Source organism: Bombus impatiens, unplaced genomic scaffold (genome assembly GCF_000188095.3).
Source record: "Bombus impatiens unplaced genomic scaffold, BIMP_2.2 scf_0815, whole genome shotgun sequence".
Lineage (NCBI taxonomy): Eukaryota > Metazoa > Arthropoda > Insecta > Hymenoptera > Apidae > Bombus > Bombus impatiens.
This window is the reverse complement of record NT_177234.1, coordinates 756,612-778,610: the sequence shown is the minus strand read 5'-3', so window position 1 is coordinate 778,610 and position 21,999 is coordinate 756,612. Positions and strand designations below refer to the sequence as shown.

The 21,999-nt window shown below is 41.0% G+C and overlaps 3 protein-coding genes across 7 annotated transcripts in view; 2 read left to right on the top strand and 1 right to left on the bottom strand.

The window, feature by feature from the left end:
* Positions 1-401: 401 nt before the first annotated feature.
* LOC100741990 (serine/arginine repetitive matrix protein 1) lies at positions 402-7,732 on the top strand. 5 transcript variants are annotated; one of them, XM_012390580.3, is made up of 15 exons: positions 402-671; positions 787-876; positions 1,012-1,134; positions 2,735-2,905; positions 3,084-3,247; positions 3,327-3,518; positions 3,586-4,392; positions 4,479-4,607; positions 4,678-5,190; positions 5,338-5,563; positions 5,651-5,736; positions 5,821-6,056; positions 6,124-6,279; positions 6,359-6,849; positions 6,932-7,732. In XM_012390580.3, exons 1-15 carry the CDS (start codon positions 660-662, stop codon positions 7,142-7,144), a joined length of 3,609 nt encoding a protein of 1,202 aa, XP_012246003.1. In that variant the 5' UTR covers positions 402-659; the 3' UTR covers positions 7,145-7,732. The 5 variants fall into 5 exon arrangements, with proteins under 5 accessions (XP_012246003.1, XP_033179059.1, XP_024226330.1 ...); XM_033323168.1 differs by having other exon boundaries at positions 4,476-4,607; positions 6,124-6,276; XM_024370562.2 differs by having other exon boundaries at positions 403-671; positions 4,476-4,607; positions 4,678-4,857; positions 6,932-7,729.
* Positions 7,725-9,910, bottom strand: LOC100742110 (DNA-directed RNA polymerase III subunit RPC4). The gene is made up of 8 exons (XM_003492682.4): positions 9,628-9,910; positions 9,289-9,563; positions 9,092-9,218; positions 8,781-9,021; positions 8,615-8,707; positions 8,434-8,558; positions 8,120-8,359; positions 7,725-8,050 (listed from the first exon to the last, which is right to left on the bottom strand). Exons 2-8 carry the CDS (start codon positions 9,534-9,536, stop codon positions 7,931-7,933), a joined length of 1,194 nt encoding a protein of 397 aa, XP_003492730.1. The 5' UTR covers positions 9,537-9,563; positions 9,628-9,910; the 3' UTR covers positions 7,725-7,930.
* A 1,574-nt stretch (positions 9,911-11,484) lies between these two features.
* The window catches only part of LOC100741757 (four and a half LIM domains protein 2), a 71,988-nt gene continuing 61,473 nt past the window's right edge, over positions 11,485-21,999 (top strand). The window contains exon 1 of the mRNA XM_033323165.1: positions 11,485-12,075. Within this exon, the coding sequence (XP_033179056.1) occupies positions 12,031-12,075 (45 nt within the window). The 5' untranslated portion in view covers positions 11,485-12,030. The remainder of the gene's footprint in view (positions 12,076-21,999) is intronic.

The window sequence follows — 21,999 nt, the reverse complement described above, 5'->3', positions numbered from 1 at the left end:
CATGACAATCTACAATTTATTTGTTATCCAATAAGATATATTCCTATTAACTAATGCTAATACACATTAATTTGATTGGAACTTACAATATTAGAAAACGAGCGATTTACACCATGGCAATGTTCTTTCCTATGGTAACGAAAGTAAATACGAAATTTGAAAATGATCATAGTTGTTACTGATAAATAACTTTGACATTTAATCAATAGATTTGTTAAATAACTTTTGCTCGTTGTCTCGGTTACGCTGCTGTACAGCTAAATTCACAGCTTTAGAATTTACTCGATTATCATACGATATATTCACGTTAGTGGAAGGTCTACACCAGTTCACAACAGATAAATGGAAATATTGGCAACACTTACGAATTGTGGCAGCACTGCTTATTTCCAAGCAACTTCAACTTCCTGTTTTAACAAGACCGACGCCATGTTGGCGGATTGATCCTGTTGTGCGTCTGTGTTCATACGTGCTAGGTTTAGCCGCGTTTGATATTTGTATATACAAAAGTGTATGAAATTTTGCAAATAGTAAGAGGTGTAGAATTTAACTACGTCTTCTTCTGACTCACATTCTCCCGTTTTCTGTTCAAAAAACGAATTGAAGAAGGCAGTTAACATCGAACATCGTGCAATTTTTGCTTTCTGTACATTACCAAAATGATGTACACGGTAAATTCGCTAGAACTTTTGTTTAAAAAATAATGTCTTGCGCTGTTAAAATCCTATCAAACTGTTACTTTCTTCGATATTTTCGGATTAATTTGGATTAATTGCTGAATTTTAGGGGACTACCGCGTCGCAAGACACGAGGTTCAGCGATAAGGAGAAGAAACTTCTTAAACAAATGAAATTTGGAGACTCTCTTACACAGAAGGTAAGTATCTGAGTCCAATATCTGGTTACGTTAATTATATATATTTATATATATATATGATATATATGTGGTATATTTGGTTACGTTGATTACGGTTTTAGTTTTCATACTAGTTACAAAATACTTTATTTTTAGGTGGATATGAGCAAAGTTAAGCTGGATGTTATTAAACCATGGATAACTACAAAGATTACCCAGATTTTAGGCATGGAGGATGATGTAGTGGTAGAATTTGTATATAATCAACTGGAAGAAAAGGTAAGAAGTTTGTTACATTACCAATTTGATTACAATTTGGCCTAAGAGATTTTAAATTAATGATACGGAATATAAAATGCGTTCACTTGGCTTTTTCCCCTCATCATAGGAAATCGATAAATACACATTATTTCAGCACAATATTTTGTACCAGTTACAAATGCCATCATCCAAAATCTGCACAATGTGCCGACTTTGGAGATGAAAAGCAAGGAGGCAGAAACCATATTAGTCATACTTGCCTCATTGTTTTTTTTCTTTTTTTTTTAAATTTTGATAATATATCATCGAACCTCTATATCCTGTGTACCCAATTTTTATTGATCTTAAGTATCCACTCCAAGCTATATCCTATATCAACGAAAAACTGATGTAGCTGATCCTGCAACATTGTAACATATAAAATCAATGTTTTATCACGTATGTTTGAATTCCCCGTTAGTATAAGTAGAGACCGTTGGTGGGGCTCAACCCTATTGTCCAAATGGCATTCGGATGTGCTCCTCTCTACATCCGATTGGCCGCCTTTCTATCAGCCGTCAACGCTAGCTGATGCCAGCTGGTATGTCAACGTCATCTTAGAACACTGCTGAAACTTCAACCTCAGCACTTCATCCAGCTCCGACTCATCGTCATCGGAGGAACAGCGTATTCGCAAAAATATCGTCGCATCGTCCTGTTCCTGGTCTTCTCACCTTTATATGGAGCTCTGCCTTGGCCTTCTACCATTCTGCAGTTGTCTTCGTTGCTGCAACTACGCCATCTACTAGCTGCACTGAACATCGTCTTCGCCAACCCGTGACTGCCTCGTTCGAGGTGGTTACACTCCAAATTACAACTGCGAAAGCTTTGTTGTGGCTTTCGATCGTTGGACGTCTACCAATAATCGGCACTGCAAACTGGAGCGAAAGGAAGTCATCGCACTCCCTATCCAGATGCTGTGGTCTCTTCTTACACAAGGACAATCGACACGCATGGCGGATTCTCCCGTGATGCAGGTTCCTCCATTCTCCGTGCCTCCCAGCCCCATCCTGAGGGATCGAGGATCGTTACATCGTGCAGGTCTGTTCTCCAGTTAATGATTCTCCAGACATTCCGTCAATCCCAGATGCGATTGCCGATCGTGGATGATGCCGGAGGTATCTCTACTCGGTTTGACACTCTTTGTCAATATCACAGGTTGGTGGAACGGTGTTCCTTCTATTCCAAATTAATCCTTTCATTTTCAGCTAACATTTTTAACATATATTTGCAAATCCTATTTCAGCATCTACTTTAGCAGTGTTGTTAAATTGAGAAGGTATCTATGTATCTGTGCTACGTGTGCGTTTATCGATGAGTATATTTTTTTCTTAGCATATTGCATATAAGTGCAGCCGTGAAACGAGCAGTTTACTGTTGATGGTAAGGTATATTAGAAATATAAGAAATGTATCTGCTTTTTCGAGGGGGAAAAGCAGTTAGTATCGACGTAGGGAGATGGACATTATAATGTTTACTCTCGTGCCAAAATTGCATAGAACTGAACTTAAAATTTTCTATTGTGATAATATATAATATATGTACAGAAAAATAAAAAACGATATTGTATAATTTACAGTTTCCTGACCCCCGAAAAATGCAGATCAACCTCACTGGCTTTCTGAATGGAAGAAATGCTCGATCTTTCATGGGTGAACTATGGGACCTCTTGGTCTCTGCTCAAGAAAGTGTAACGGGCATTCCAGAGGCTTTCTTGCAACAAAAGAAAGATCAAATAAAAAAGCGTTTGGTAATTATCAATTTTTATATTCTTAATACTGTGTGAACTAATCTGATAATAGCAAAACAGTTGAGTTACTAAATTTTGACATTCAGGAAAGTTCAATTAAATGAATGCTTCTGATGCATGCAATTCAGTTTATACATTTTTTTATGTTTATTTATAAATAAGTGATTTATGAAAACAGGAAGAGCAGGAGAAACTCCAAGCTTCTTTGGCGGAGAAAGAAAAGGAAAAGGAAAGGGAGAAAGAAAAAGATGAAGCCGAAAGCAAGATAAAAAAAGAAGAGAAAGAACGTGGTTCTTCGAAGGAACGTCGAAGAGATCGAAGTAGAGATCGTGATAGAGACAGGTATTTCTTTGAATTCATAAAATATTACCGTTATAGATCTTTAAAAATGTTTCAAAAATACATATGTCACTACCTGCAGAAAAAGAAGTCGATCGAGAGATCGACACAGAGATCGTGACAGATCGAGCCGCAAAAGACGATCTTCTTCGAGATCGCCTAGTAAAAATTCTCTTAAAGACAACGGAAAAGATATGACTGAAATTAAAGTCGAACGAGAAGATTCACCTCAACCTGAAAATGCTATACCGCTCATGCCAGTTAAGACAAAACCGTAAGTATTCTTCTTTTGTTGCTTAATATAAACTCCGGAAAGGTTATTTATCAAAATGTTTTAATAGGGAAGCCGCTGTTGCGATATCGCGATTACAAGCTAAATTAATGAGCATTGCTGATGGGAAAAAGAAAAACAATCGTACTCCATCTCCTGAATCATTAGAAAAAGCAAAAAAATCTAGATCTAGATCAAAATCTCCTATAAGTCGCTCTAAAAAATCTAGGTCCAAATCGCCCAGTCGAGATTCAAAATCACGTCGTTCTCGATCACCAGCATCTAAGTCGAGGCGATCTCGATCTAAGTCAAGATCAAGACGATCTAGGTCTAGGTCAAAGTCTAGAAGATCAAAATCCAGGTCGCAAGATCGCTCGAAATCTAGACGTACAAAGTCCAAGTCTCCAAGATCGCATTCAAGATCTCGTTCACGATCTAAAAAATCAAGATCGAAAAGCATTGATAGAAGTAAGTCTAGAAAATCGAGATCTGATTCAAGCGATTCAAGATCATCAAAATCTCGTTCGAAGTCACCGGATAAGAGAAAGGATACTCTCGATTCCAACAGGAAACGAGATGCAAGTACAAGCAGTAGCTCCGAATCAGAAGAAGAAAAAGGAGCGAAAGATAAAAATGACTTCGAAATTAGAAAGAAGAAAGATGGAGTACAGGCAAAAAGATCATATAGGAAAACAAATAAGGATGATAGTGGTAGTGACAGTGACTCGAGTCGTGAAAGAAAATCAGTTCCTAAGCGAAGGAGTCCAACGCCACGAAAAGATAGAGGTCGATCAAAGGACAGAGATAGATCGCGAGATAGATCACGCGATAGATCACGGGATAGGTCTCGGGATAGATCTCGAGATAGGAATAGAAGGTAACTATAAATATTATTATATATTACAGATGTTTATTACAATAATCATTATTAAATATGACTTTCGAATTATCTGTGTTCAGGAGATCCATAGACAGAGAACGTGAAAGAAGAAGAGAACGGGAGCGAGAAAGGGAACGGGAGAGATTGGATAGATACAGCGGCAGTCGCAGCATGCGACCTCCATCTGTGCGCAGAGCACCTAGTAGACGCAGGTATAAATCGTATTCGTTACTCATACCTTTACGTAACTAAATGTCATCGACAAATTCGTAATTATTGCAGAAGCCCTCCTCGGAGAAGCCCGGCACGATATCGTCGCAGATCACCAAGTCCCGGAGATAGGCGCCGAAGGAGATCTCTCGATCGAAGACGAAGATCATCGGAAAGAAGAGACAGACGTCGATCTCCGGATCGTCGTGATAGCAGACGTCGTTCGCCAGACGGACGGGACCGATCCCTCAGGTACGATAGATCTTCCTCTCGTGACAGATCGAGTAGGCGAGACCGTTCCAGAGACAGGGACAGAAGGGATAGAGATAGAAGATCTAGATCTAGGGATCGTAGGTCTAGATCAAAAGATCAAAGATCATCGGTGGATCATTCGAGAGATGGAAAACGATCTCCCGATCGCTCAAGAGATGCTAAGGAGAAGACAAAGGACAAGAAAGTGGATGAAAAAATTAAAAGATCAACTGATACGGGATCGCGAAAAGAATTACGAAACGGAAGGTCTAAGTCAAGTAGCTCGGAAAGTAGCGAAAGTAGTTCCTCTAGCAATGAGGATGAAGTGACCAGGTGAGTAAACGAATTATCTCATACATTCACGTTTTGTTACAGACCTTACGATTGTCGGAGCGTAAAGCAGCTACGTTGTGTTTCCTGCTTAGCAGTGAACAAACGTTCTTACTTTCTCTAATAATAATTTTCACTGTCTGTGTGCAGAAAGTCACTAGAGCGGAAATCGTCTCAAGAAAAGCGAGAACGCGAGAGGGATCGTGAACACGCAGATGAGAAACGTAAAGAAAAGGAGAAGCCTATCAAGGAGGAATCCATCAAACGACCCGAAAAGGACATCAAGAAAGCTGAACCTGTGAACATCAAGAAACCAGATCTCAGCGTTTCTCCTAAAAAACTTCAATCTGCTACGCTTCCTGTAACTAGACACAGGGTAAGTTTAAGACAGTCATTTGTATTATATTTGTAATATATAACATATATTTCTAGTTTTGTAATTGAGTTTTCTTCATTATTCTAGTTTTCGAAGAGTTTATCTAGAACGCCGTCTCCATTTAAAAAGACTGAAGACATCATAGCAGCGGTTAAAGTCAAACAACCATCGAAGTAAGTTTGAAGTCCTGTTCTTTAAGTACTGTTTAAGATATGTAAAGAAAATCATTTACTTTAAGCATTTATTGTCCTTTTTAGAGAAGATAACAAAGAGGAATCACCAAAAGAAGAATCGAGCTTTTCATCTGCGGATACGTTCCCGTTAAAAAAGGATGAAAAATCGATCAAATCAATCAAAACTATATCCGAGGACAAGAAGTCAGGTCAAAAATCGGCAGAACCAGTTCTCTTGAAAAAGCCAGCAGAAGTAATAAAAAAATCGAAGAGGGAAAAACGCGATGGTTCTACAGATTCAAATGATAGTGAAAGCGAAGGTAGGATAAAATTGAACATGCAGGAATTATGTTTCTTTAACATTTCTTACATTGTTTCTCATTGCAGGTAAGAAAAGATCAAAAAAGTTAGAGAAGTCCAAGAAATCCAGGAAAGCTTCCACGGATGAAGAGAAGTCGGACAAATGTGGTTCTAGTTCAGATTCTGAAGAGGAAAGAAAGCACGCAGAGAAAACCAAAAAAATTAGGGATTCGAATCGAGGTGGTAAATTTTACATAATTTAATTTTGCAATTATAATTCCTTTACAATTTTACAAATTTTTAATCCCCGTGGTTTCCATAGATTCATTAGACGAACGTACAAAAGACAGAAAAGATAGTAGAAAACGGGAAATGAACGAGAACGAATCTCGTAAGCGACCGAAAAAAGAGTTAGAAGAGGAAACGAAGAAATCAAAAAGATCTAGGAAAGATTCCTCTTCGGGAGATGAAGAACAGAAGATAAAAAGAAATAAAACTGAAGACGACAGGTCCAGATTACGAAAATCCAAAAAAGATTCGAGTTCGGACGATGAGCCGAAAAAGACACGAAAACGAAGAGATAGTTCTTCGGAAGATGAAAAGTCAAGAACGAGGAAGTCAAGAAAGGATTCTACAAGCGAAGACGAAGGGAAGGTACGTTTGAAAAAATCTAAGCGAGACTCAAGTACAGATGATGAAGAGATTGGAGAAAAAGATGCGAAGAAAAAGAGAAAAGCGGATGACAGTTCAGATGAAGAAAAAGTGAAGAAGAAACGTAAGAAGAAGACTAAAACTAGCACTAGTGAATCAGAGGTAATTGTTTATTTCATCGAGGTTTAATTTGTGCAAAATCTAGATTTTCACTTGATTCATTATTTGTAATTTGCATTTTTAGGAAAGTGAAGTAGAAGAAAAGAAAAAGAAGAAGGATAAAAAGCACAAGAAACATAAGAAGCATAAGAAACATAGAAAACATAAAAAGAAGAAGGTTGCAGATTCTGACGAATCTGATGTAAGTGAAGGTAATACAGAAGAATTAGAAAAAAAACTTCGCGAGAAAGCATTAAAATCGATGAAGAAAGGACACAGCATAGAAGGAAGTGATTGAGGTGTTGTGTGATTTATCGAGGGTGTGTTACGTGTGTGTATCTCTGTATTACAATGCACTTGCTCTGATTGTATCACGAATACATTTCTGTTTATTATTATCGTTAAGTAGGATTTTATCGTGTCACACTTTTTGTGTAAAACAAGTCTGATGTTACTAAACAGATCCATCGCTTAGATGAAGAAACCTAATTTTTATGACCCTAAATATTAAGATTACGAAGTTGAATACAATAGCTGTTTTTTTTTCTTATTAGCAAATAAAAGTAGTTCTTATCATAGGAATAATAATTTTTGTGCCACTTTAATGTACGATTTTTACATCTTTTAAAGTTGACACAACTAAGCAAATACATAGTTTTAGTAGTTTATAAGTTTACAAGCTAATTATCATTTTATAGCGTATTGATGAATTTAATTTCTAAATCTGATTTATGTAAAAATAATTTTTCATTGAATTATCTATTATTAAGCCAGAAGCATAAATTGCGTCTTGGAACAAAATATTAACGTATTTTATAAGGAATCACGCCCTCTTGTTGACGTATTCATTCACATAAATTATATAATAAACTTTATTCTACAATTACTGTAAATTTATTTAGGTGTATGAATTACTAGTGGATTTGTACGTGATATGACTTTCACGTATACTGTAGTATTGAAAATACATGATTTTTGAAAAATTCGCTTTTTGTATCTTAAATAACATTAACTTTCATTACATTTACAAATATTCCACATAATAAAGAGTATGTAATAAGATCCATTCATATTAAAAATTTATTTATAATTTGGCTAGCATTGATTCCCAATCAGGCGAACATATCAGCGTACTGGTTACTGGACCTAAATTAATAAGATCACCGATTAAATTTTCGGTATCCACTTTTGCGGCAATAAGATCCTGCAATATTAATTATTATTATTATAATTATAACTTCATCCAATATTTGCGATCATTTCAGATACATACATGTCGAAAACTAAGATGTGACCCAACATCAACAGTTAAATTATTTTCTCCCAGTAATAAGCGTGCTTTACCCGATTTTAATATCTGTAACTTCCCTAAAATACCAGGTTTTAAACTATTTAAAGTACAAAATTCTGTTTGTTGTTTACTTTCATTCTCCTTTTCGTAATTTGCATTATTTGATCGAGTTGGTCTAGTGTCTTCTGCACCACCTACTAAACCTGGTAAACAATCTGGAAACTGTATTAATTATTTAGTGAATTATATGTGAAAATGAATATTACTTTTATTTCATTTTTAATAGAATTCCTTACCTGCATTAAAATATATGAATTTGCTTTATTTTCAATAATCTTGGGAATGCTTTCTAAAAATTCATCTTTTGTTTCTACATCAGATTTGGGTATCTTAAGTTTATGTTCCTTCTTTGGTGGTAACACTAAAAGTAATGTTATTATCATTATAGATCAAAAGAGAAAAAAGGATTATACTTACCCTCCCCATTTTCCAAAATAATGGGTTTCCTATCTATTTCTTCTTCCTCTTCTTTTTCAATTGATACTTTAGTGTCCTCCTTGTATAACTTTCCTATAATAAGTAAAAATCAATAAAATATGATTTTTTAAAAAATAGTTACTAATACCTAAAAAGTAATAAAAACCTTTGATCATTGGCAAAATAACTGGTCCATTATCAAAGTTTATAGGTTCTCCATCATCGACGAAATCATCTCTTAGCAGTAACTTTACTTTTTCTTCTTCTTCAGCTTTATCAATACTACGGTTCAATTCTAATTTTGGTTTCTCTAGACATACTTGAGCACTTCTATCACTATCCCTACAACCACCGCTATAGCGTTTTCCTGGTGTACTCACTATTCCAGTGGACCAAATACCACTAGACTACAAACATATTTTATATAAAATATCATAATATAAAGTTATATGAACTAGAAAAATATTTTCATTATACTTGAATCAGATTGCTAGATCCCCTCCCACGTCCTCTGTCGCGTCCTCTATCTGTATTACCTCTGCCACGTCCTCTATTATGGTCTCTATCTCTACTTGTCTTTGCAGAATCATTTTGCGTCGAGTCTCTGGAAAATAAGCATCGTTTCATTAAATTCATAAACTCAATCATTAATTCCTCTTATAAAGTTGACTTACTCTTTTTTCTTAGTTCTCTGAGCATTTAAATTTGGTATATATACTTTCTTGGATTTCTCAGTCTTAATGTTACCCCCCAATGTTAAATCTCTTGGCAATCGGAAAGAAGTTAATCTAGTAGTAGTTGATAAACCAGGTTCTGTTTTAATGTTTTGTATAGGTACAGGCAAAGATGTCCCAGGTTCTACCTTTATTTGGATATTTGGTGGAAGTGAATTGCTTGCATCGTCAGACTTGTCAGAAGACATTTTTAATTATTACAAATCAATTAACAGCTAAAATCAAATATTATATATTAGTTATCGATAAAAACAATGTAGTTTTAAAATATATTCTCACCACGAAGAGATATAAAAAGTTTTTTACAATGATGCTACAATGATATTTAAGCACAGTACATCACACATAACCTCTAATATACATAATAATCACAAATTTTATAAAATGTCTTTTATCAAGACATATAAGTATCAATAAATAAATACGACATTATAATATAAAATTTCATTGAACGTGTCTTGCGATGTAACTTATAAATCTTTCGGATCCATAATGCATACGTTCGCTATGTCGCATAGGTCGCACGTGTCTTACTATACTCTTCCATTTTGTTTTGCATGTATTGTTCGAAATGCATATTTATTTCTGTATGCATTTTTAGTTATGAGTACAATTTTAATTTGAAAACAGAGATGATACATCAACAGATAAAAATAAAAATAATTTATTTCGACTTGTTCGTATATTGTGACATGTTATGTACACATATCCTACTTTTAATTTAAAAGGCAGTCATTCTTTTACAGAATAAAATCATGTAAGACAGGTAAAGGAATTTTGTATTAAAAAGAACTTCATAATTATATTTTCATTCACATTCAGGAAATATGTTTTTTATAATAATATCTCATGTTTATATCGAATATCCATGTGTTGCAAGTACAATTAGAGTACAGTGGAAAGGCGGGTATTTTTAAAATTACCATAAGACATCGAAAAGTAAATACGATTTTTTAGCGTGCTGGTATCTTGAAGTCCTGGCAGGATATTCCAGATAAGCGATAATGCGAACAGTAACCTCCAGGAGACGATGGAGGTTAGCGATGTTTTCAGGATGGCTAGTAATAGTGACATGGGCAGGAGAACAGACTTCGTGTGATGAGGTCATCGTATGGTTTTTTAGCCGCGCCGGCAGTCGCGACGCGGAGCGCCCGAACGCCGGCTGCTACGTATAATCCTGCGGCAGGGACATGCTTGCCATGTGCCTACCCACGACGTATCGTTTCTCCCATCGCGAGTGCAACGTGTCCTCTTTCTTTTTCGGTGTCACGAAACCGTCGTTCGTACGCGAACACGTTCACCTTCCTTTTAATTCATTCGCTTCGACTTGCTGGTTCTACTTCTGATTACGATTTTCAGTGAGTTTCGAGCCCCAAGAACCTGTGGCTACGAGTGCCTGATTTCGAATCGACGTAATTTCTACCGGCTAGACAGATGACCGATTTAAAAGGCGACCGGTCAACTACGGTTCTTAAACCTGTTTCTCTCCCCCTTGGACATGGAACACGTCGAGTTTTCGAGTAGCCTGCCTTCGTGATACCTGCGCGTGGTATCTTTCGGTCCAAGTCCTTTCTAGTATTTGATCTGATGAAAATTTATCCGCGAGAGCGGCATTCTCCGCTTCAAGATCAAAACATGTTTATGCACGAACTCCCGCGGCCCGAGACTATTTCGTATTTTCGATCGATTTCGCCGCTAATACACACCACGGGCTGAATACCTTTTACCCTTTGTAAATATTCAAAACTTTTGTGAACACCGCGAAAAATTGGAGGGGGCGGTGCTTCGAAGGATACCACGTGTTTCAGGGTACGCGACGACGAGCAAAATATCGCGGCGCAGGCGCGAACTGCGGTGCTCGGTAGGCGAGTTTCAAATCTCTTATCGCAGACTGCAAAGCGTGGTTCTGCATGAAACGGTGCGCGTTTTGTTCATAGAACCGTGAACGTTAATTCTCGCGTGTCGTCCACCGGATGCTGTCAGATATACAGAGTGTCAAATTCGAGATTACTCGCAGGAATCGATAGCCAGTTTGTTAGCAAAACTTCGCTGGCAAAGCTTGCAAAAGCTTGAGATCATTCGCACAGTTGACGTTTGAAATAAAAAATATTAACAGACCGGATAAAACGATTATTCTTCTTCGTTGATAACCGTTTCATTATTCGGACGATTCGGCCAATGTACACGGATCGTTTTGTGGTCGTTTCGATGCAATCGCGTTTCGACGTTTGCATGGTAAGATTGTAAATAACCAGTTGTTTATAGAGACAACCTGTGTCGCGTTTCGCAAGCCTTACTTCCTTCGTTGGCATAACATTAGCAGAGTCGATTTCGCGATTGACCGTTAATCGCATCGTTGTCTTTTGTCGGTTGAGTCGAGGTGCAAAAACGGTGTGTGAAATCTCGCGTGAATTCGTGTACTCGAAAGACGTTTAAATGTCTTTCAGTTGTCGCGCGCACGTGTACGAGGATGCGTCGAGGCGACTCCTAGTTCCTATGAGTTTAAATTTTTGACTCGCGTTCGCGCGTGTCGGTGTTCCGCGTGGTATACCATTCATCTCACGGCGAGAACTTGTACTCTGTTGAGTGGCGTTTCGAGAGTTCTGGGATATCGAGGATCGTCGAGGATCGTCGACGCTACAAGGAAGTGGCTCGGACCGGAAAAGCGATTCTTTTGCCAAGATGAACGGCGTGCAGCGAATGCCTAGTGACGCCTTCGACACCAAGGTGAGATTACAATTTATTCGTTCAAACGTCTGCGAATTAACATGTCTCGAATATTCTGTACATAGTAGACTTATGCAAATGACCATTTAACACTGTGCAGCATTCCTGGATAATTAAGTATTGCTGTGAATTAATATGAATAACGTTACGACGTCGTAAGCAACGAACGTAGAAACTTTGTTAGCGTGGACAGGCGCGCGACAATCTATGAACGTGTTTTATAAAAAATAAAATATGAAAATTACGATGCGATTTGCTCCAAATGTGTCTCGATTTGCGAGGTTATCACTAGTCGATGAAGTAAACCGAGACGGCGAAGATTATTTAAAAAGCATCGTTTGACATGTGTATACGTAATCGGGTCGACCTTGGCCCGCGTAACCCAGTACATAAGACGTCCTTGAACGGGGTCGTTACTTCTCGTAGGATCGTACACAGTTTCTGTCGTTGTCTAGGCACTTTGTTCCGCCTATCCGTGGCCCCGATAGGCGTGTTCCCACGTTAAAAACATTTTTTTTCTCTCTTTCCGCAATGCGACTCGTCCTTCGGTAACGTATTTTCGACAAACATCACTATCGATTACATCACCTGTCTTGTATAGGTAGCCAATCGTTTATCGATTTTACTATTGCTCGCTTCACCATTGCGAATCCGTTTTAAATTTGTTTGTTCACTGCAAGTAGATAAAAAATTGATCATCGTCAAGTTCTTGGTCCCATTCGAGAAAACGGAATGTCCTCGGAAATGGTTACCAAGAGGACATCGATCGCGGCTAGATTTATACCGTGCAACCTCGCGTGTTACTTTTTTCTCACGGAATACTCGCGGTAGAAGCGCTATGTTTCTCCACGAACATATTTCATAGCGCTTTAGATTATTTGCACATTAGTAAAAAAAAAAACCTGATATCGCGTGCGATGCAATAGGAATTCTTCCATCGTTTCACTCACTTGTCCGTTTGCTTGTTGCATTTCGATTTCCGAGCAAGATTCGATATACCTTCTATCGACTAACTTCGTCGTAGCAGAATTAATATTCTACAGCCTATAACACTCCAGTTAAAGTATCAGAAGAGTATTAGTTAACAGAGATATTTTTTCGAAAAATTGAGGAGAATCCACGTTTAATTGGAAGCTCGTAGCAATCGCTCGTGTCAGGAACAGACTCCGGTTCCCTTCCACGGAGATCCTTCATGGAAAACTCGACAAGCTGGAGTAAGGAAAAAAAAAAAAAAATACGAGAGTAGAGAGGCGACAAAGGAAACGCGTATACTCTGGTCTCTTCGCCACAAATACGAGCAGAGTTCACCCACTTTCCTGCCTGGCAAGGTGGTCACCGAGAGAGCATTACCATTCGGTAAGGGGCTCGCTGGTGTGCGTACGTGCGCGTCGAACATAACGTGCAATTAGGTGTCTTAACGCCGAGGCTGGTGCACCGAGGTAACGCGATACCTATACCGGTCTATGGCAACGCGACTCCATCGAGCCCGAGCTTGATTCGAGCTAGTCGACACGCTAGCGTCGATTTCAACCCTCCAGGCTTGTCTCGTCGCCGTCGTGTTTAGAAAACTCCTTCGATTGCCTGGTATTTTCTGCCTGCAAAATTGTTAGATTTCAGATCGTTTTATACTTTAGTGGTATAGGCGATTACCAGCGATTGGATTCGTTGTCCTATAGCGATTTGGATTTCGATTGATTTGGGACTGTTGCTTCGCATTTATTTACATTAGGTATTTGCTTCGTCAACAAGCTCGACGATTTTTCTACTATGGACGAGAATACGGATGGAGAATTTAATGTGTACGAAAATAGAAGAAAATAGTATCACGGTGGAAGAAACGACATAGTCCGATATCTCTTCGCAACAGAGATCTCCGAAATGCTGTTTACGCAGGCGAGTTGGACGATAACGTTACCCTTAGAGAGGAAGTTGGTGTAACCGATATAAATAGCGTTGACGAATGCCGTGCAATCTCGTAACGCGATCGCCTCGCGATTTCTTGCGCTTTTTGCTCCTTGTTTCGCCAGCCGAATAATACACGCCATTCGAGGCGGTTAATCGATTAGGATGGCTTGGATTGAAGCGATAAATCTATTACATCGCAACGATAGACCTAAGTCAAAGATATTGCCGTTGTTACGGCGTTTACGCGTTGCGTAAGCGAAGTTTATCAGCAGGGCAGTAATCGGTAAAAAAGTACACGACACTGTTGATTCATTCTTCAAATCCGCGAACACGGTCACGCGTGCTTTCGAGGATCCTCTTACAAGTTAAAGTTAATATTTTGCAAGTCTGGTATCTGTGACGTATTCGCGGACGCTTTGTCTTTCCTCCTAGGACAAATTGAAGACGAAACGACACGCGAAGGTACCGGTATTTTCGTATCCACGTACATCGTTCGCCTGTCGGTTTCGCAACGAGTTGCTCGTTTTCTCGTCACGACATTTCACTGAACCTTCGTCGCTCCGTGATGGCGATCAGGCTGCTAATTAAACGGGTACACCGAACGATCCCGTTTCGATATTTCGCATAGACGTCTTAGCCATGGTTAGCGCAAGGTCTCGTGTTATTAAAATGCAATAAACTAGTCGCGCGTGCTACGGGAACGTTCGAAGGCTGGTCTATCTCGAAGCTCGAGTGAAAGCAACGGGAACCCATTCGCTCGGCCTCTTTTTCTTTTTCCCTGCTCATGGTTTTTTCAATCGAACTTTAGTTTCGCGTTACCCGTAAGACTTTCACGTAGCCACGTCCAGTTGTGCGCTTGCGACTAAGCCAGACTCACGTGACTGAAATCGAAAATCGCCGATCGTATCGCGGGGAGCCGCTCCACGCCGTTCGAATTTCCGCCACGATTCGTCGCGGCCGAGCAAAATCTCGCTTTTGGTACTTGACCGACGTTTAGCCTAACTGCAAGCCGCGGTTCTCGTTAAAAACCGAGGCCTATTGTTACCTTACGAAATTGCCGTGATAAAACGCGCGATCGATCATCGGTTTCCCTCGGACAGGCAGCTATTAATCTTATTTCGCAAAACGGCAGCCGCAAATCGCGAGATATACGGCGTATTTAAGCGAACGGTTCATTTGCCGCAATTAGGTCAATTATTATCATTTGCTGGAACAAGTCGTAAACCGGCGCGAGTTTCTCGCTACGCACGAGACAACGTTAGGAAACAAGGTACAACCGTACCGTTTCTCCTTCTCTCTTTTACGATTTACCACGTCGCCGGCTCAGCGCTCTTCCCTCCGTGATTATCCACGTTAATCCTCCAACGCCGCTCCGTATCGCCACACCGCCGTATCATTGCGCGGTTCGTGACGCGACTGGAAAAGAAATCGTGAGCCGCGGATGATGCATCGCGACCAAGTTCCGCGGTATTGCGACCTCATAACTTCCGCCGCGTTCACCAGCGAAAGTAGGATAACTCACCAACATCGTCGTCACGTATGATATTTTCCTCTCCTTTGTTTCTCCTCCTATAGCTACGTGTTAAACGTTGAAAAAAATGACGAGATAAAGTTGGCTCGCGCGAGCCTTGTCTTGCCGATTGTACGATTATCTGCGATCGGAGCGCGCTCCAGCGAAAAGAATATGCGATGTCCTCGTATTCAGACTATCGTGCGGAGTATAGAGTACATATCGGTATCCAGACTATTCTAGATCTCTGACAAACGAGTTGTCTAACGAAAGAACAAGCGGCAACCACAATTTCACGATCTACTACGCTACCTTTTTGGGGGGCGAATTTCGATTGAACGCGTAAATCCGATTCAATTTCAAAAGATCCCAACGATAGAAAATGAACGATCGAGGATGGAACGAAGAGGGGAATCGCGCGAGCGTCTCGTGGAAACGAGGAGAATTGTGCCAATGTTGCGCGTCGTGTTTTCATTTACGGTTAAACGAGTTCTCGGACGACGAACATGGTTACCGCGTATCGATTAGGGAATCATCGGGCTCGAAGCGATCGTCTCGTCGATCGAGCAATACCGGCGACACGTGATCCCATTGCCTTTCGAAATGGAGGCTTGTCAATTATTTCTCATACCCGACAGGAGTCCACCGGTCAAAGATTCGATATCAATTATCAGTTACACGCATGACGCGCGTAATTGCCCGAGTACGTTTCCACGACTTGTTTTTTTCTTCGGCGATTTATGTCTTTATCTTTTCGCGATCACGTCGCATGATGAATGGTACGAGAAATGGAACGTACACAAAACGTTTGTTTCGTAGGTCGATGTGTACCTTTTCGCATGGCAGTCTGTCGGTATTGGAAATTAGCGCCTCGAAACGCGGCACCTTAGACCGTTCGGTATCGGTTCTTCCGGACAGCTGGTTAGAATTATCCGTAGAGTTCCTCCGAGAGCGTCACGTTAGTAGAACTTTCCAAGATGTTCCAACGAGGAGAAATTGCTGATTTATTAGAAGCAGAAACGGTTGAGGCAGAAAACGCGAGGTCAACGTAGGATTTCTGTGGGTGATTACACGTGTACCCTCTGTTGAACAGATTTCAATTAACAGTGACTGACGATCGACGAGGGTACCAAAGTAATTGCCGGTAATCAAGCAACCTCAGCTTCTCTGTCTTCCAGTAGGTAGGATCGATCTTTTTGTTCCGATTGAAACGAGCGTCGTTTCGCTTGCCGCGAAACGATTTCGCTTCTAATTTTTCCTTAATAGTTTGCTAATTGCAAATTTGCAGAATAGATAAAAGAAAAACGAAGCCGTATCGGTGCTAAACGGCAACAGAGCAAAGGGAAAAGTATTTTTAAAGGAGAAACTGAGAAACGTTGCGGAAAATGGAAACCGCTTTGAGCCAACGGTCGCGTGTTTGTCGGCAGTTGTGCTCCTCCGGGAGTCGCGTGACTCCCGTGGGATGCTTACCTAATGCTCGAGGAGGATTCGTAATGTAACGTGGCCAACGTTGGCCAAGTCCTATGGCTACGTAACATAGTGACTTTACAAACGGGGCGCCGGCAATCCCACGAGACGTGTTTATAAACGAACCAAATAGATGACTATCATGCTTAAGAAACAGCCGGTTAATTCGTTCGAATATGTCGTAAATATGAGTTCGGCTGATTCACAGAAATCATGCGGGAAGCCTAGCACGTTCCCATTTAGAGTGCTTGTTCGCTGGTTTGTGCGCGGTGAATATTTATTTCTGACGTAGGTACTTAACGCCGACTCACACTTGTTTCGTATATGGAAGGTAAACACGTAGTAATGGTGTAAATGGTACGTGATCGTGCGGACCTGTCGGTAATCGATAATATATTAATAATTACGCGTTGGCAACATGATTTCACGAGTGCTCGTTATCTGATCTTCGGATTAACTGATAATAATTTCTTTTAAATTCTTGACAATTTTTTTTTTTTGAAGAATAGAACCTTGACTGGTATGTTCAATCGCTTATCCGATAGATCACTCGTAACTATCAGTGATTATCGTATCATAATTCCGGTGAATATCGGTAACGCAAACTCACGTGCGGAACGTTTCACGCTCGCTCGTGGGATTTCTGAACTCGATGACTGGCAATCATTCGATTCATTTATAATTTCATGGTCCAACGAGTCGTTTTATGATCCCGTTTTGCTTTCAGTTTTCTTTTCTTCGTTACGTAGTTTTTATATGTAATATCGGCATTCCTTATCCTCGCCACGATTTACAGAGAGTTAAAAAGCATCGCGAGTCAGTGGTTTTCTTCGAATCGTAGATTCTTTATCGGGTTTTTAACTGGCCACGAGATGGTGATTCGAGAGTCCATTTCGAACGGCGAGAGTCTTCGCTCGAAACGCGTCATTTACCATACGAGGACAAAATGTTGCAATTAAAAAAAATAATCGCGAAGAAAGAAACGCGGGAGTAGACCGGAACGTCTCTCGACAGAACACAATGCGCTCTATACGCGAGCCTAAACGTTTGCCAATAAATATCGGGTTTCCGATGCGATTAATTGGATCGAAAGTTTCGAGATAGCGTCAACCCTGAAAAGGTGAACACATCCTTTGCGATATACAGCAACTATAATCAACCACGCCCTTTCGGATCTTATCTAGAGTGCAACCTTCGATCTTTTTCTTCCCCTCCCGTGCCAGTTCGTCCCCGAAAGGTTAGCCTAGCTTTGCCTCGTGTAGGAAGTCCCGCGAGATAAATCGGCTCGATGAAACTATGAGGGAGAAATAGGAATAATCGTACGATGTCGAATCCTGTTTCAACGCGTTGGCGGTACGGTTTGCTTTTGAAGTGTAAAGGAGGCGTGGTTTCTCTTTTTACGCGAAACTTCCGTGACTTGCTTATAGGAGCGCTCAAGAGAGTTAAATTCGTTCGTATCTTTTTAATTTCGACGATGAATCTTCGTCGAGAGAAGAAGAGACGTAGGGTCCGAAGAAAGTGGGCGGAAAGTAATCGACGCGTTTGCCCGAAAGATTCTGTCGGGACCGCTGTTCCGAGAAATTGACCGTGTTTGGTTGAAAATATCGGAAATACGAAATATTCCCTCCGAATATTCCGATAGCTACGCAAAGTTTTCGCGATTTAGTGAATTATTCTTCTACTTTAATTTCATTTGCCGCGTCAAAAAACCGTCCTTGCCTCTTCATTGCCGGAACGTTACGAAACGATCCTTTGATTCCTCTGCTTTTATACCGAAGGAAATCTAAGGAATCACGTACCGTTCTGGTCGACGATCGAACAAGAAGCTGCACAAGTGCCGCCCGTTCAAGGAGATTGATAAGCAATAATTTCGAAGAGAAATCACGCCGATGCATACCGTGTACCGCCTACAAGGCACATCGTAAATCGTATCCGTTACCATTCGAATCGCATTCGGGGACATTTGGGGAAACCTGACTTGGACTAAATTTCACGTAACAGTTAATTTATGGGATTGCGCAACGTCGAGGCAGATATTCCAGGGCCAAGTTCAGGATAGGATACCGTGGAACCCCATACGGTTTCCGATCAAGGCTGACCGTGTCGGTCGGGGACGTAAGGAATTCGAGTGTATCGATGGCAAGCCAAATACGCAGCGTGCGTCCTTCGATGCCGCGATATTTAGCCAGAACACCGATAATAGAGAAATCGGGGTCGGTGTGTTATGTGTGGAACAATACTCGGAGATCTCGGTGCAGCGTGTTTCGTGACCAGATTGGAGCACGTGCCATAGCTAACGGCCATTCGGCCTGATTTACATCCGACTACTAGTTTTCCCTTTTTGGTGATCATCGAGCGGCTGCATCGAGACAGAGAAGAACGAGCCTTTAGGTGTCTTTGCGTTACGGACGAATGAACGTGGACCGTGAACGCGAGAGCTGGAAAGAAAAGGAGCCCAAAAGAGGCCGTTGCTAAAAGAACAGAAGCTTTTTCATTCGTAATCGTTTCGCATGTCACTCCTATCTTCCGAATAATGTTTCCACGACGACATGAAAATTGTACACCAACGGCTTCTAAGAATGGCGCGCTAGACTCTACGATAGAAACGGATGTGGCTAACGTTCGACAGGGTATCTCTTACTCTTACAAAGAAACGAGAACAAGCGTAGCTTTTTAGAACTCGAGCGATCAACTCGATGCTGGATATAAAGTTGCGCTTCGTATCTGGTTATCGCGATGCGTCTAAGGAAAACTTCACTTTGTCTTTGCAACGTTTCCCTAACGAGATATTATCGGTTGGCGGAATATACTGCCGCGATTTAGAATTCCCAGTGACGCATTTACAGTGGCCTGCGATAAATTTTGGGTCGCCGTTTCTGTAGTTACACATTCTTTCGCAAGGTGTGACAACTCGATAACTTCGACCCACTCGTTCATTGTTCTTCTCGGTGAAGCAATTTTTATCCGAATCCATTAGAGAAATTTTTCTTATCGTTCCATTGGTTATTGTACAAGTTTAGCCGCTTACAAGATACAGCTTATCGCTAGGACATCTGGATATTAGTGGCAGTCCATGGGATTTAGGCAGATTTGCCCACCCTTACGGGACAAGGGTTTATTAATCACGAGGAAGTATGTTATTAAATTACATTATGTCGAGTGCATAGAACTGACCGTGGTTCCTGATTGTGTCAGGGTCGTATCACTTTATTTAATAAGGGTTAATTGCCCTCCGGTCAACGATGTTAGTACGCCATTGTATAATTTATGAATTACGAGCGTTCCACTCTCACTCTGCATTACACGCGCGTCATCCTCCTAAATATTCGTGGCCCTAACGTGTTGTCGGCTATATCTTAAAAGTTAATCCCTCTGCTCGTTGTTTCCGTCACAGTAAATCTGCTCGCCAGGATTTACGTTCTGCCGAGTACTCGCTGGTCGCACTTCTCTCTTTTACATAACTCTCGTGGTACGCCGTACGCCATACGCGTATCCTTTGTACCCCCACCGATGACATACGTTCGTTCACTTCTTTCTATCGTGATTTTTTACAATGTAAACAGCTCTCAAGGATTGATATTTTTACATGCACCACGTAATGTCATTCGGTCTGGTTGATCGCGATCTACGAAATCGAAAATTCGTCAACGTCAAATCGCGCCAACATTTCTTTTCCATTCTCCTTCCTCGTCGCATGCTTTATCGCTGAATACGGTCGACTTCGTGCGTTGTAACACGATCGATTAAATTCCTCGTTACACGCCCGATGCTCGTAATCCATGATCGCCGATCTAATTCCCCGTTATCACACACGTGCGGAACGAATTCTTCTTTGCGACGAGGAACAGCGACTACTAGTCGATGCTCGTTATTTTCGATCTCTGGTTGTCCCGATACTTCGTACACGAACGCTATAGGTTGTCGCGTGCTCAATTAAAACTCGCGTATCTAAATATAGCGGGCAAGTGGTGCGGCATTCCGATCGTGAACATTGGTTAGAAACCGACAGTGCGTACGAGAAGTTCAACGATGCGAGTCATCGGTCGAATTTTAAAGAATCTGCCGGAGCGAATGATGGTTTGCTAGCAACGCCGCTAATATCGACCGTAACGCCATAGTTGCGGCGAAGCGCGTGGAATGCAACAGGAGGAATATCACCGAGTTGAATGATGGCGATATCGAGCTTTGGCCGGAAATGCGGACCGAGAGTAGGCAGCTTTTCCTGTGTCAAACGAGTCCAATTAAATCGCATCGAATAATCCCACGCGCGCGACATTCTTCGCGCGATACTTGTTCCCGTTCCAGCCAGGGAAAAGTAAAAAAAAACTGCTCGAACGTTGGGTTAGAGATATCTGGAATAGCGTGTCGGACACGTGAGAGCGAGCACAGGTGACAGTGACCTGACAGAGCACGATCGAGCGCACAGCGTTGGACAAAAATGCATCGGAAGCCTATAAACACGCGTGACACAATCGTTGGGGAATGTCAGTGTCGGAGGGCCATAGGTCCTTTCTCGGTTTACCGTCTTCTTCGCGATCCAGTCGCAACGATGCTATTTCTCGTGTGGCAAGTTAAGTAAACGCGATCGTTAAGTAAAAAGCGCGTACGAAACCGTCTCACGAAAGATCGCTTTCTTTCGATTAATTTTGATCGAGTACGCGACTTTGTAACGATAACCATCGGGGTGTGGCTCCACTTTCCACGGTTCCTGGATATTTGAGAATTTTTCATCGATACGTGCAATATTTATTCGAACCGATCGCGGTCACCACGCAAGGTTTCGCTTTCGTCGTTGGTCGTAGGTCGCTTTTGCGCGTCGCTTTTATGAATAATGTAAGAAAGAAATGCTAATTGAAATACTTTCGAGCGCTTTGTTAACAAATCTCGAGGCGGCTCGCGCTGACGGTTCGATGAATCACGACCGATTGCTCGCGCTGAAAGCGACGCAAGCAAGAAAGGGAAAGCCCTCGTTGCAAAGAGCGGAGGGATGACGTAAAGGAACTGTGTCGATCGGCGGTTTAATCCTTCGTCGATATTTCGAG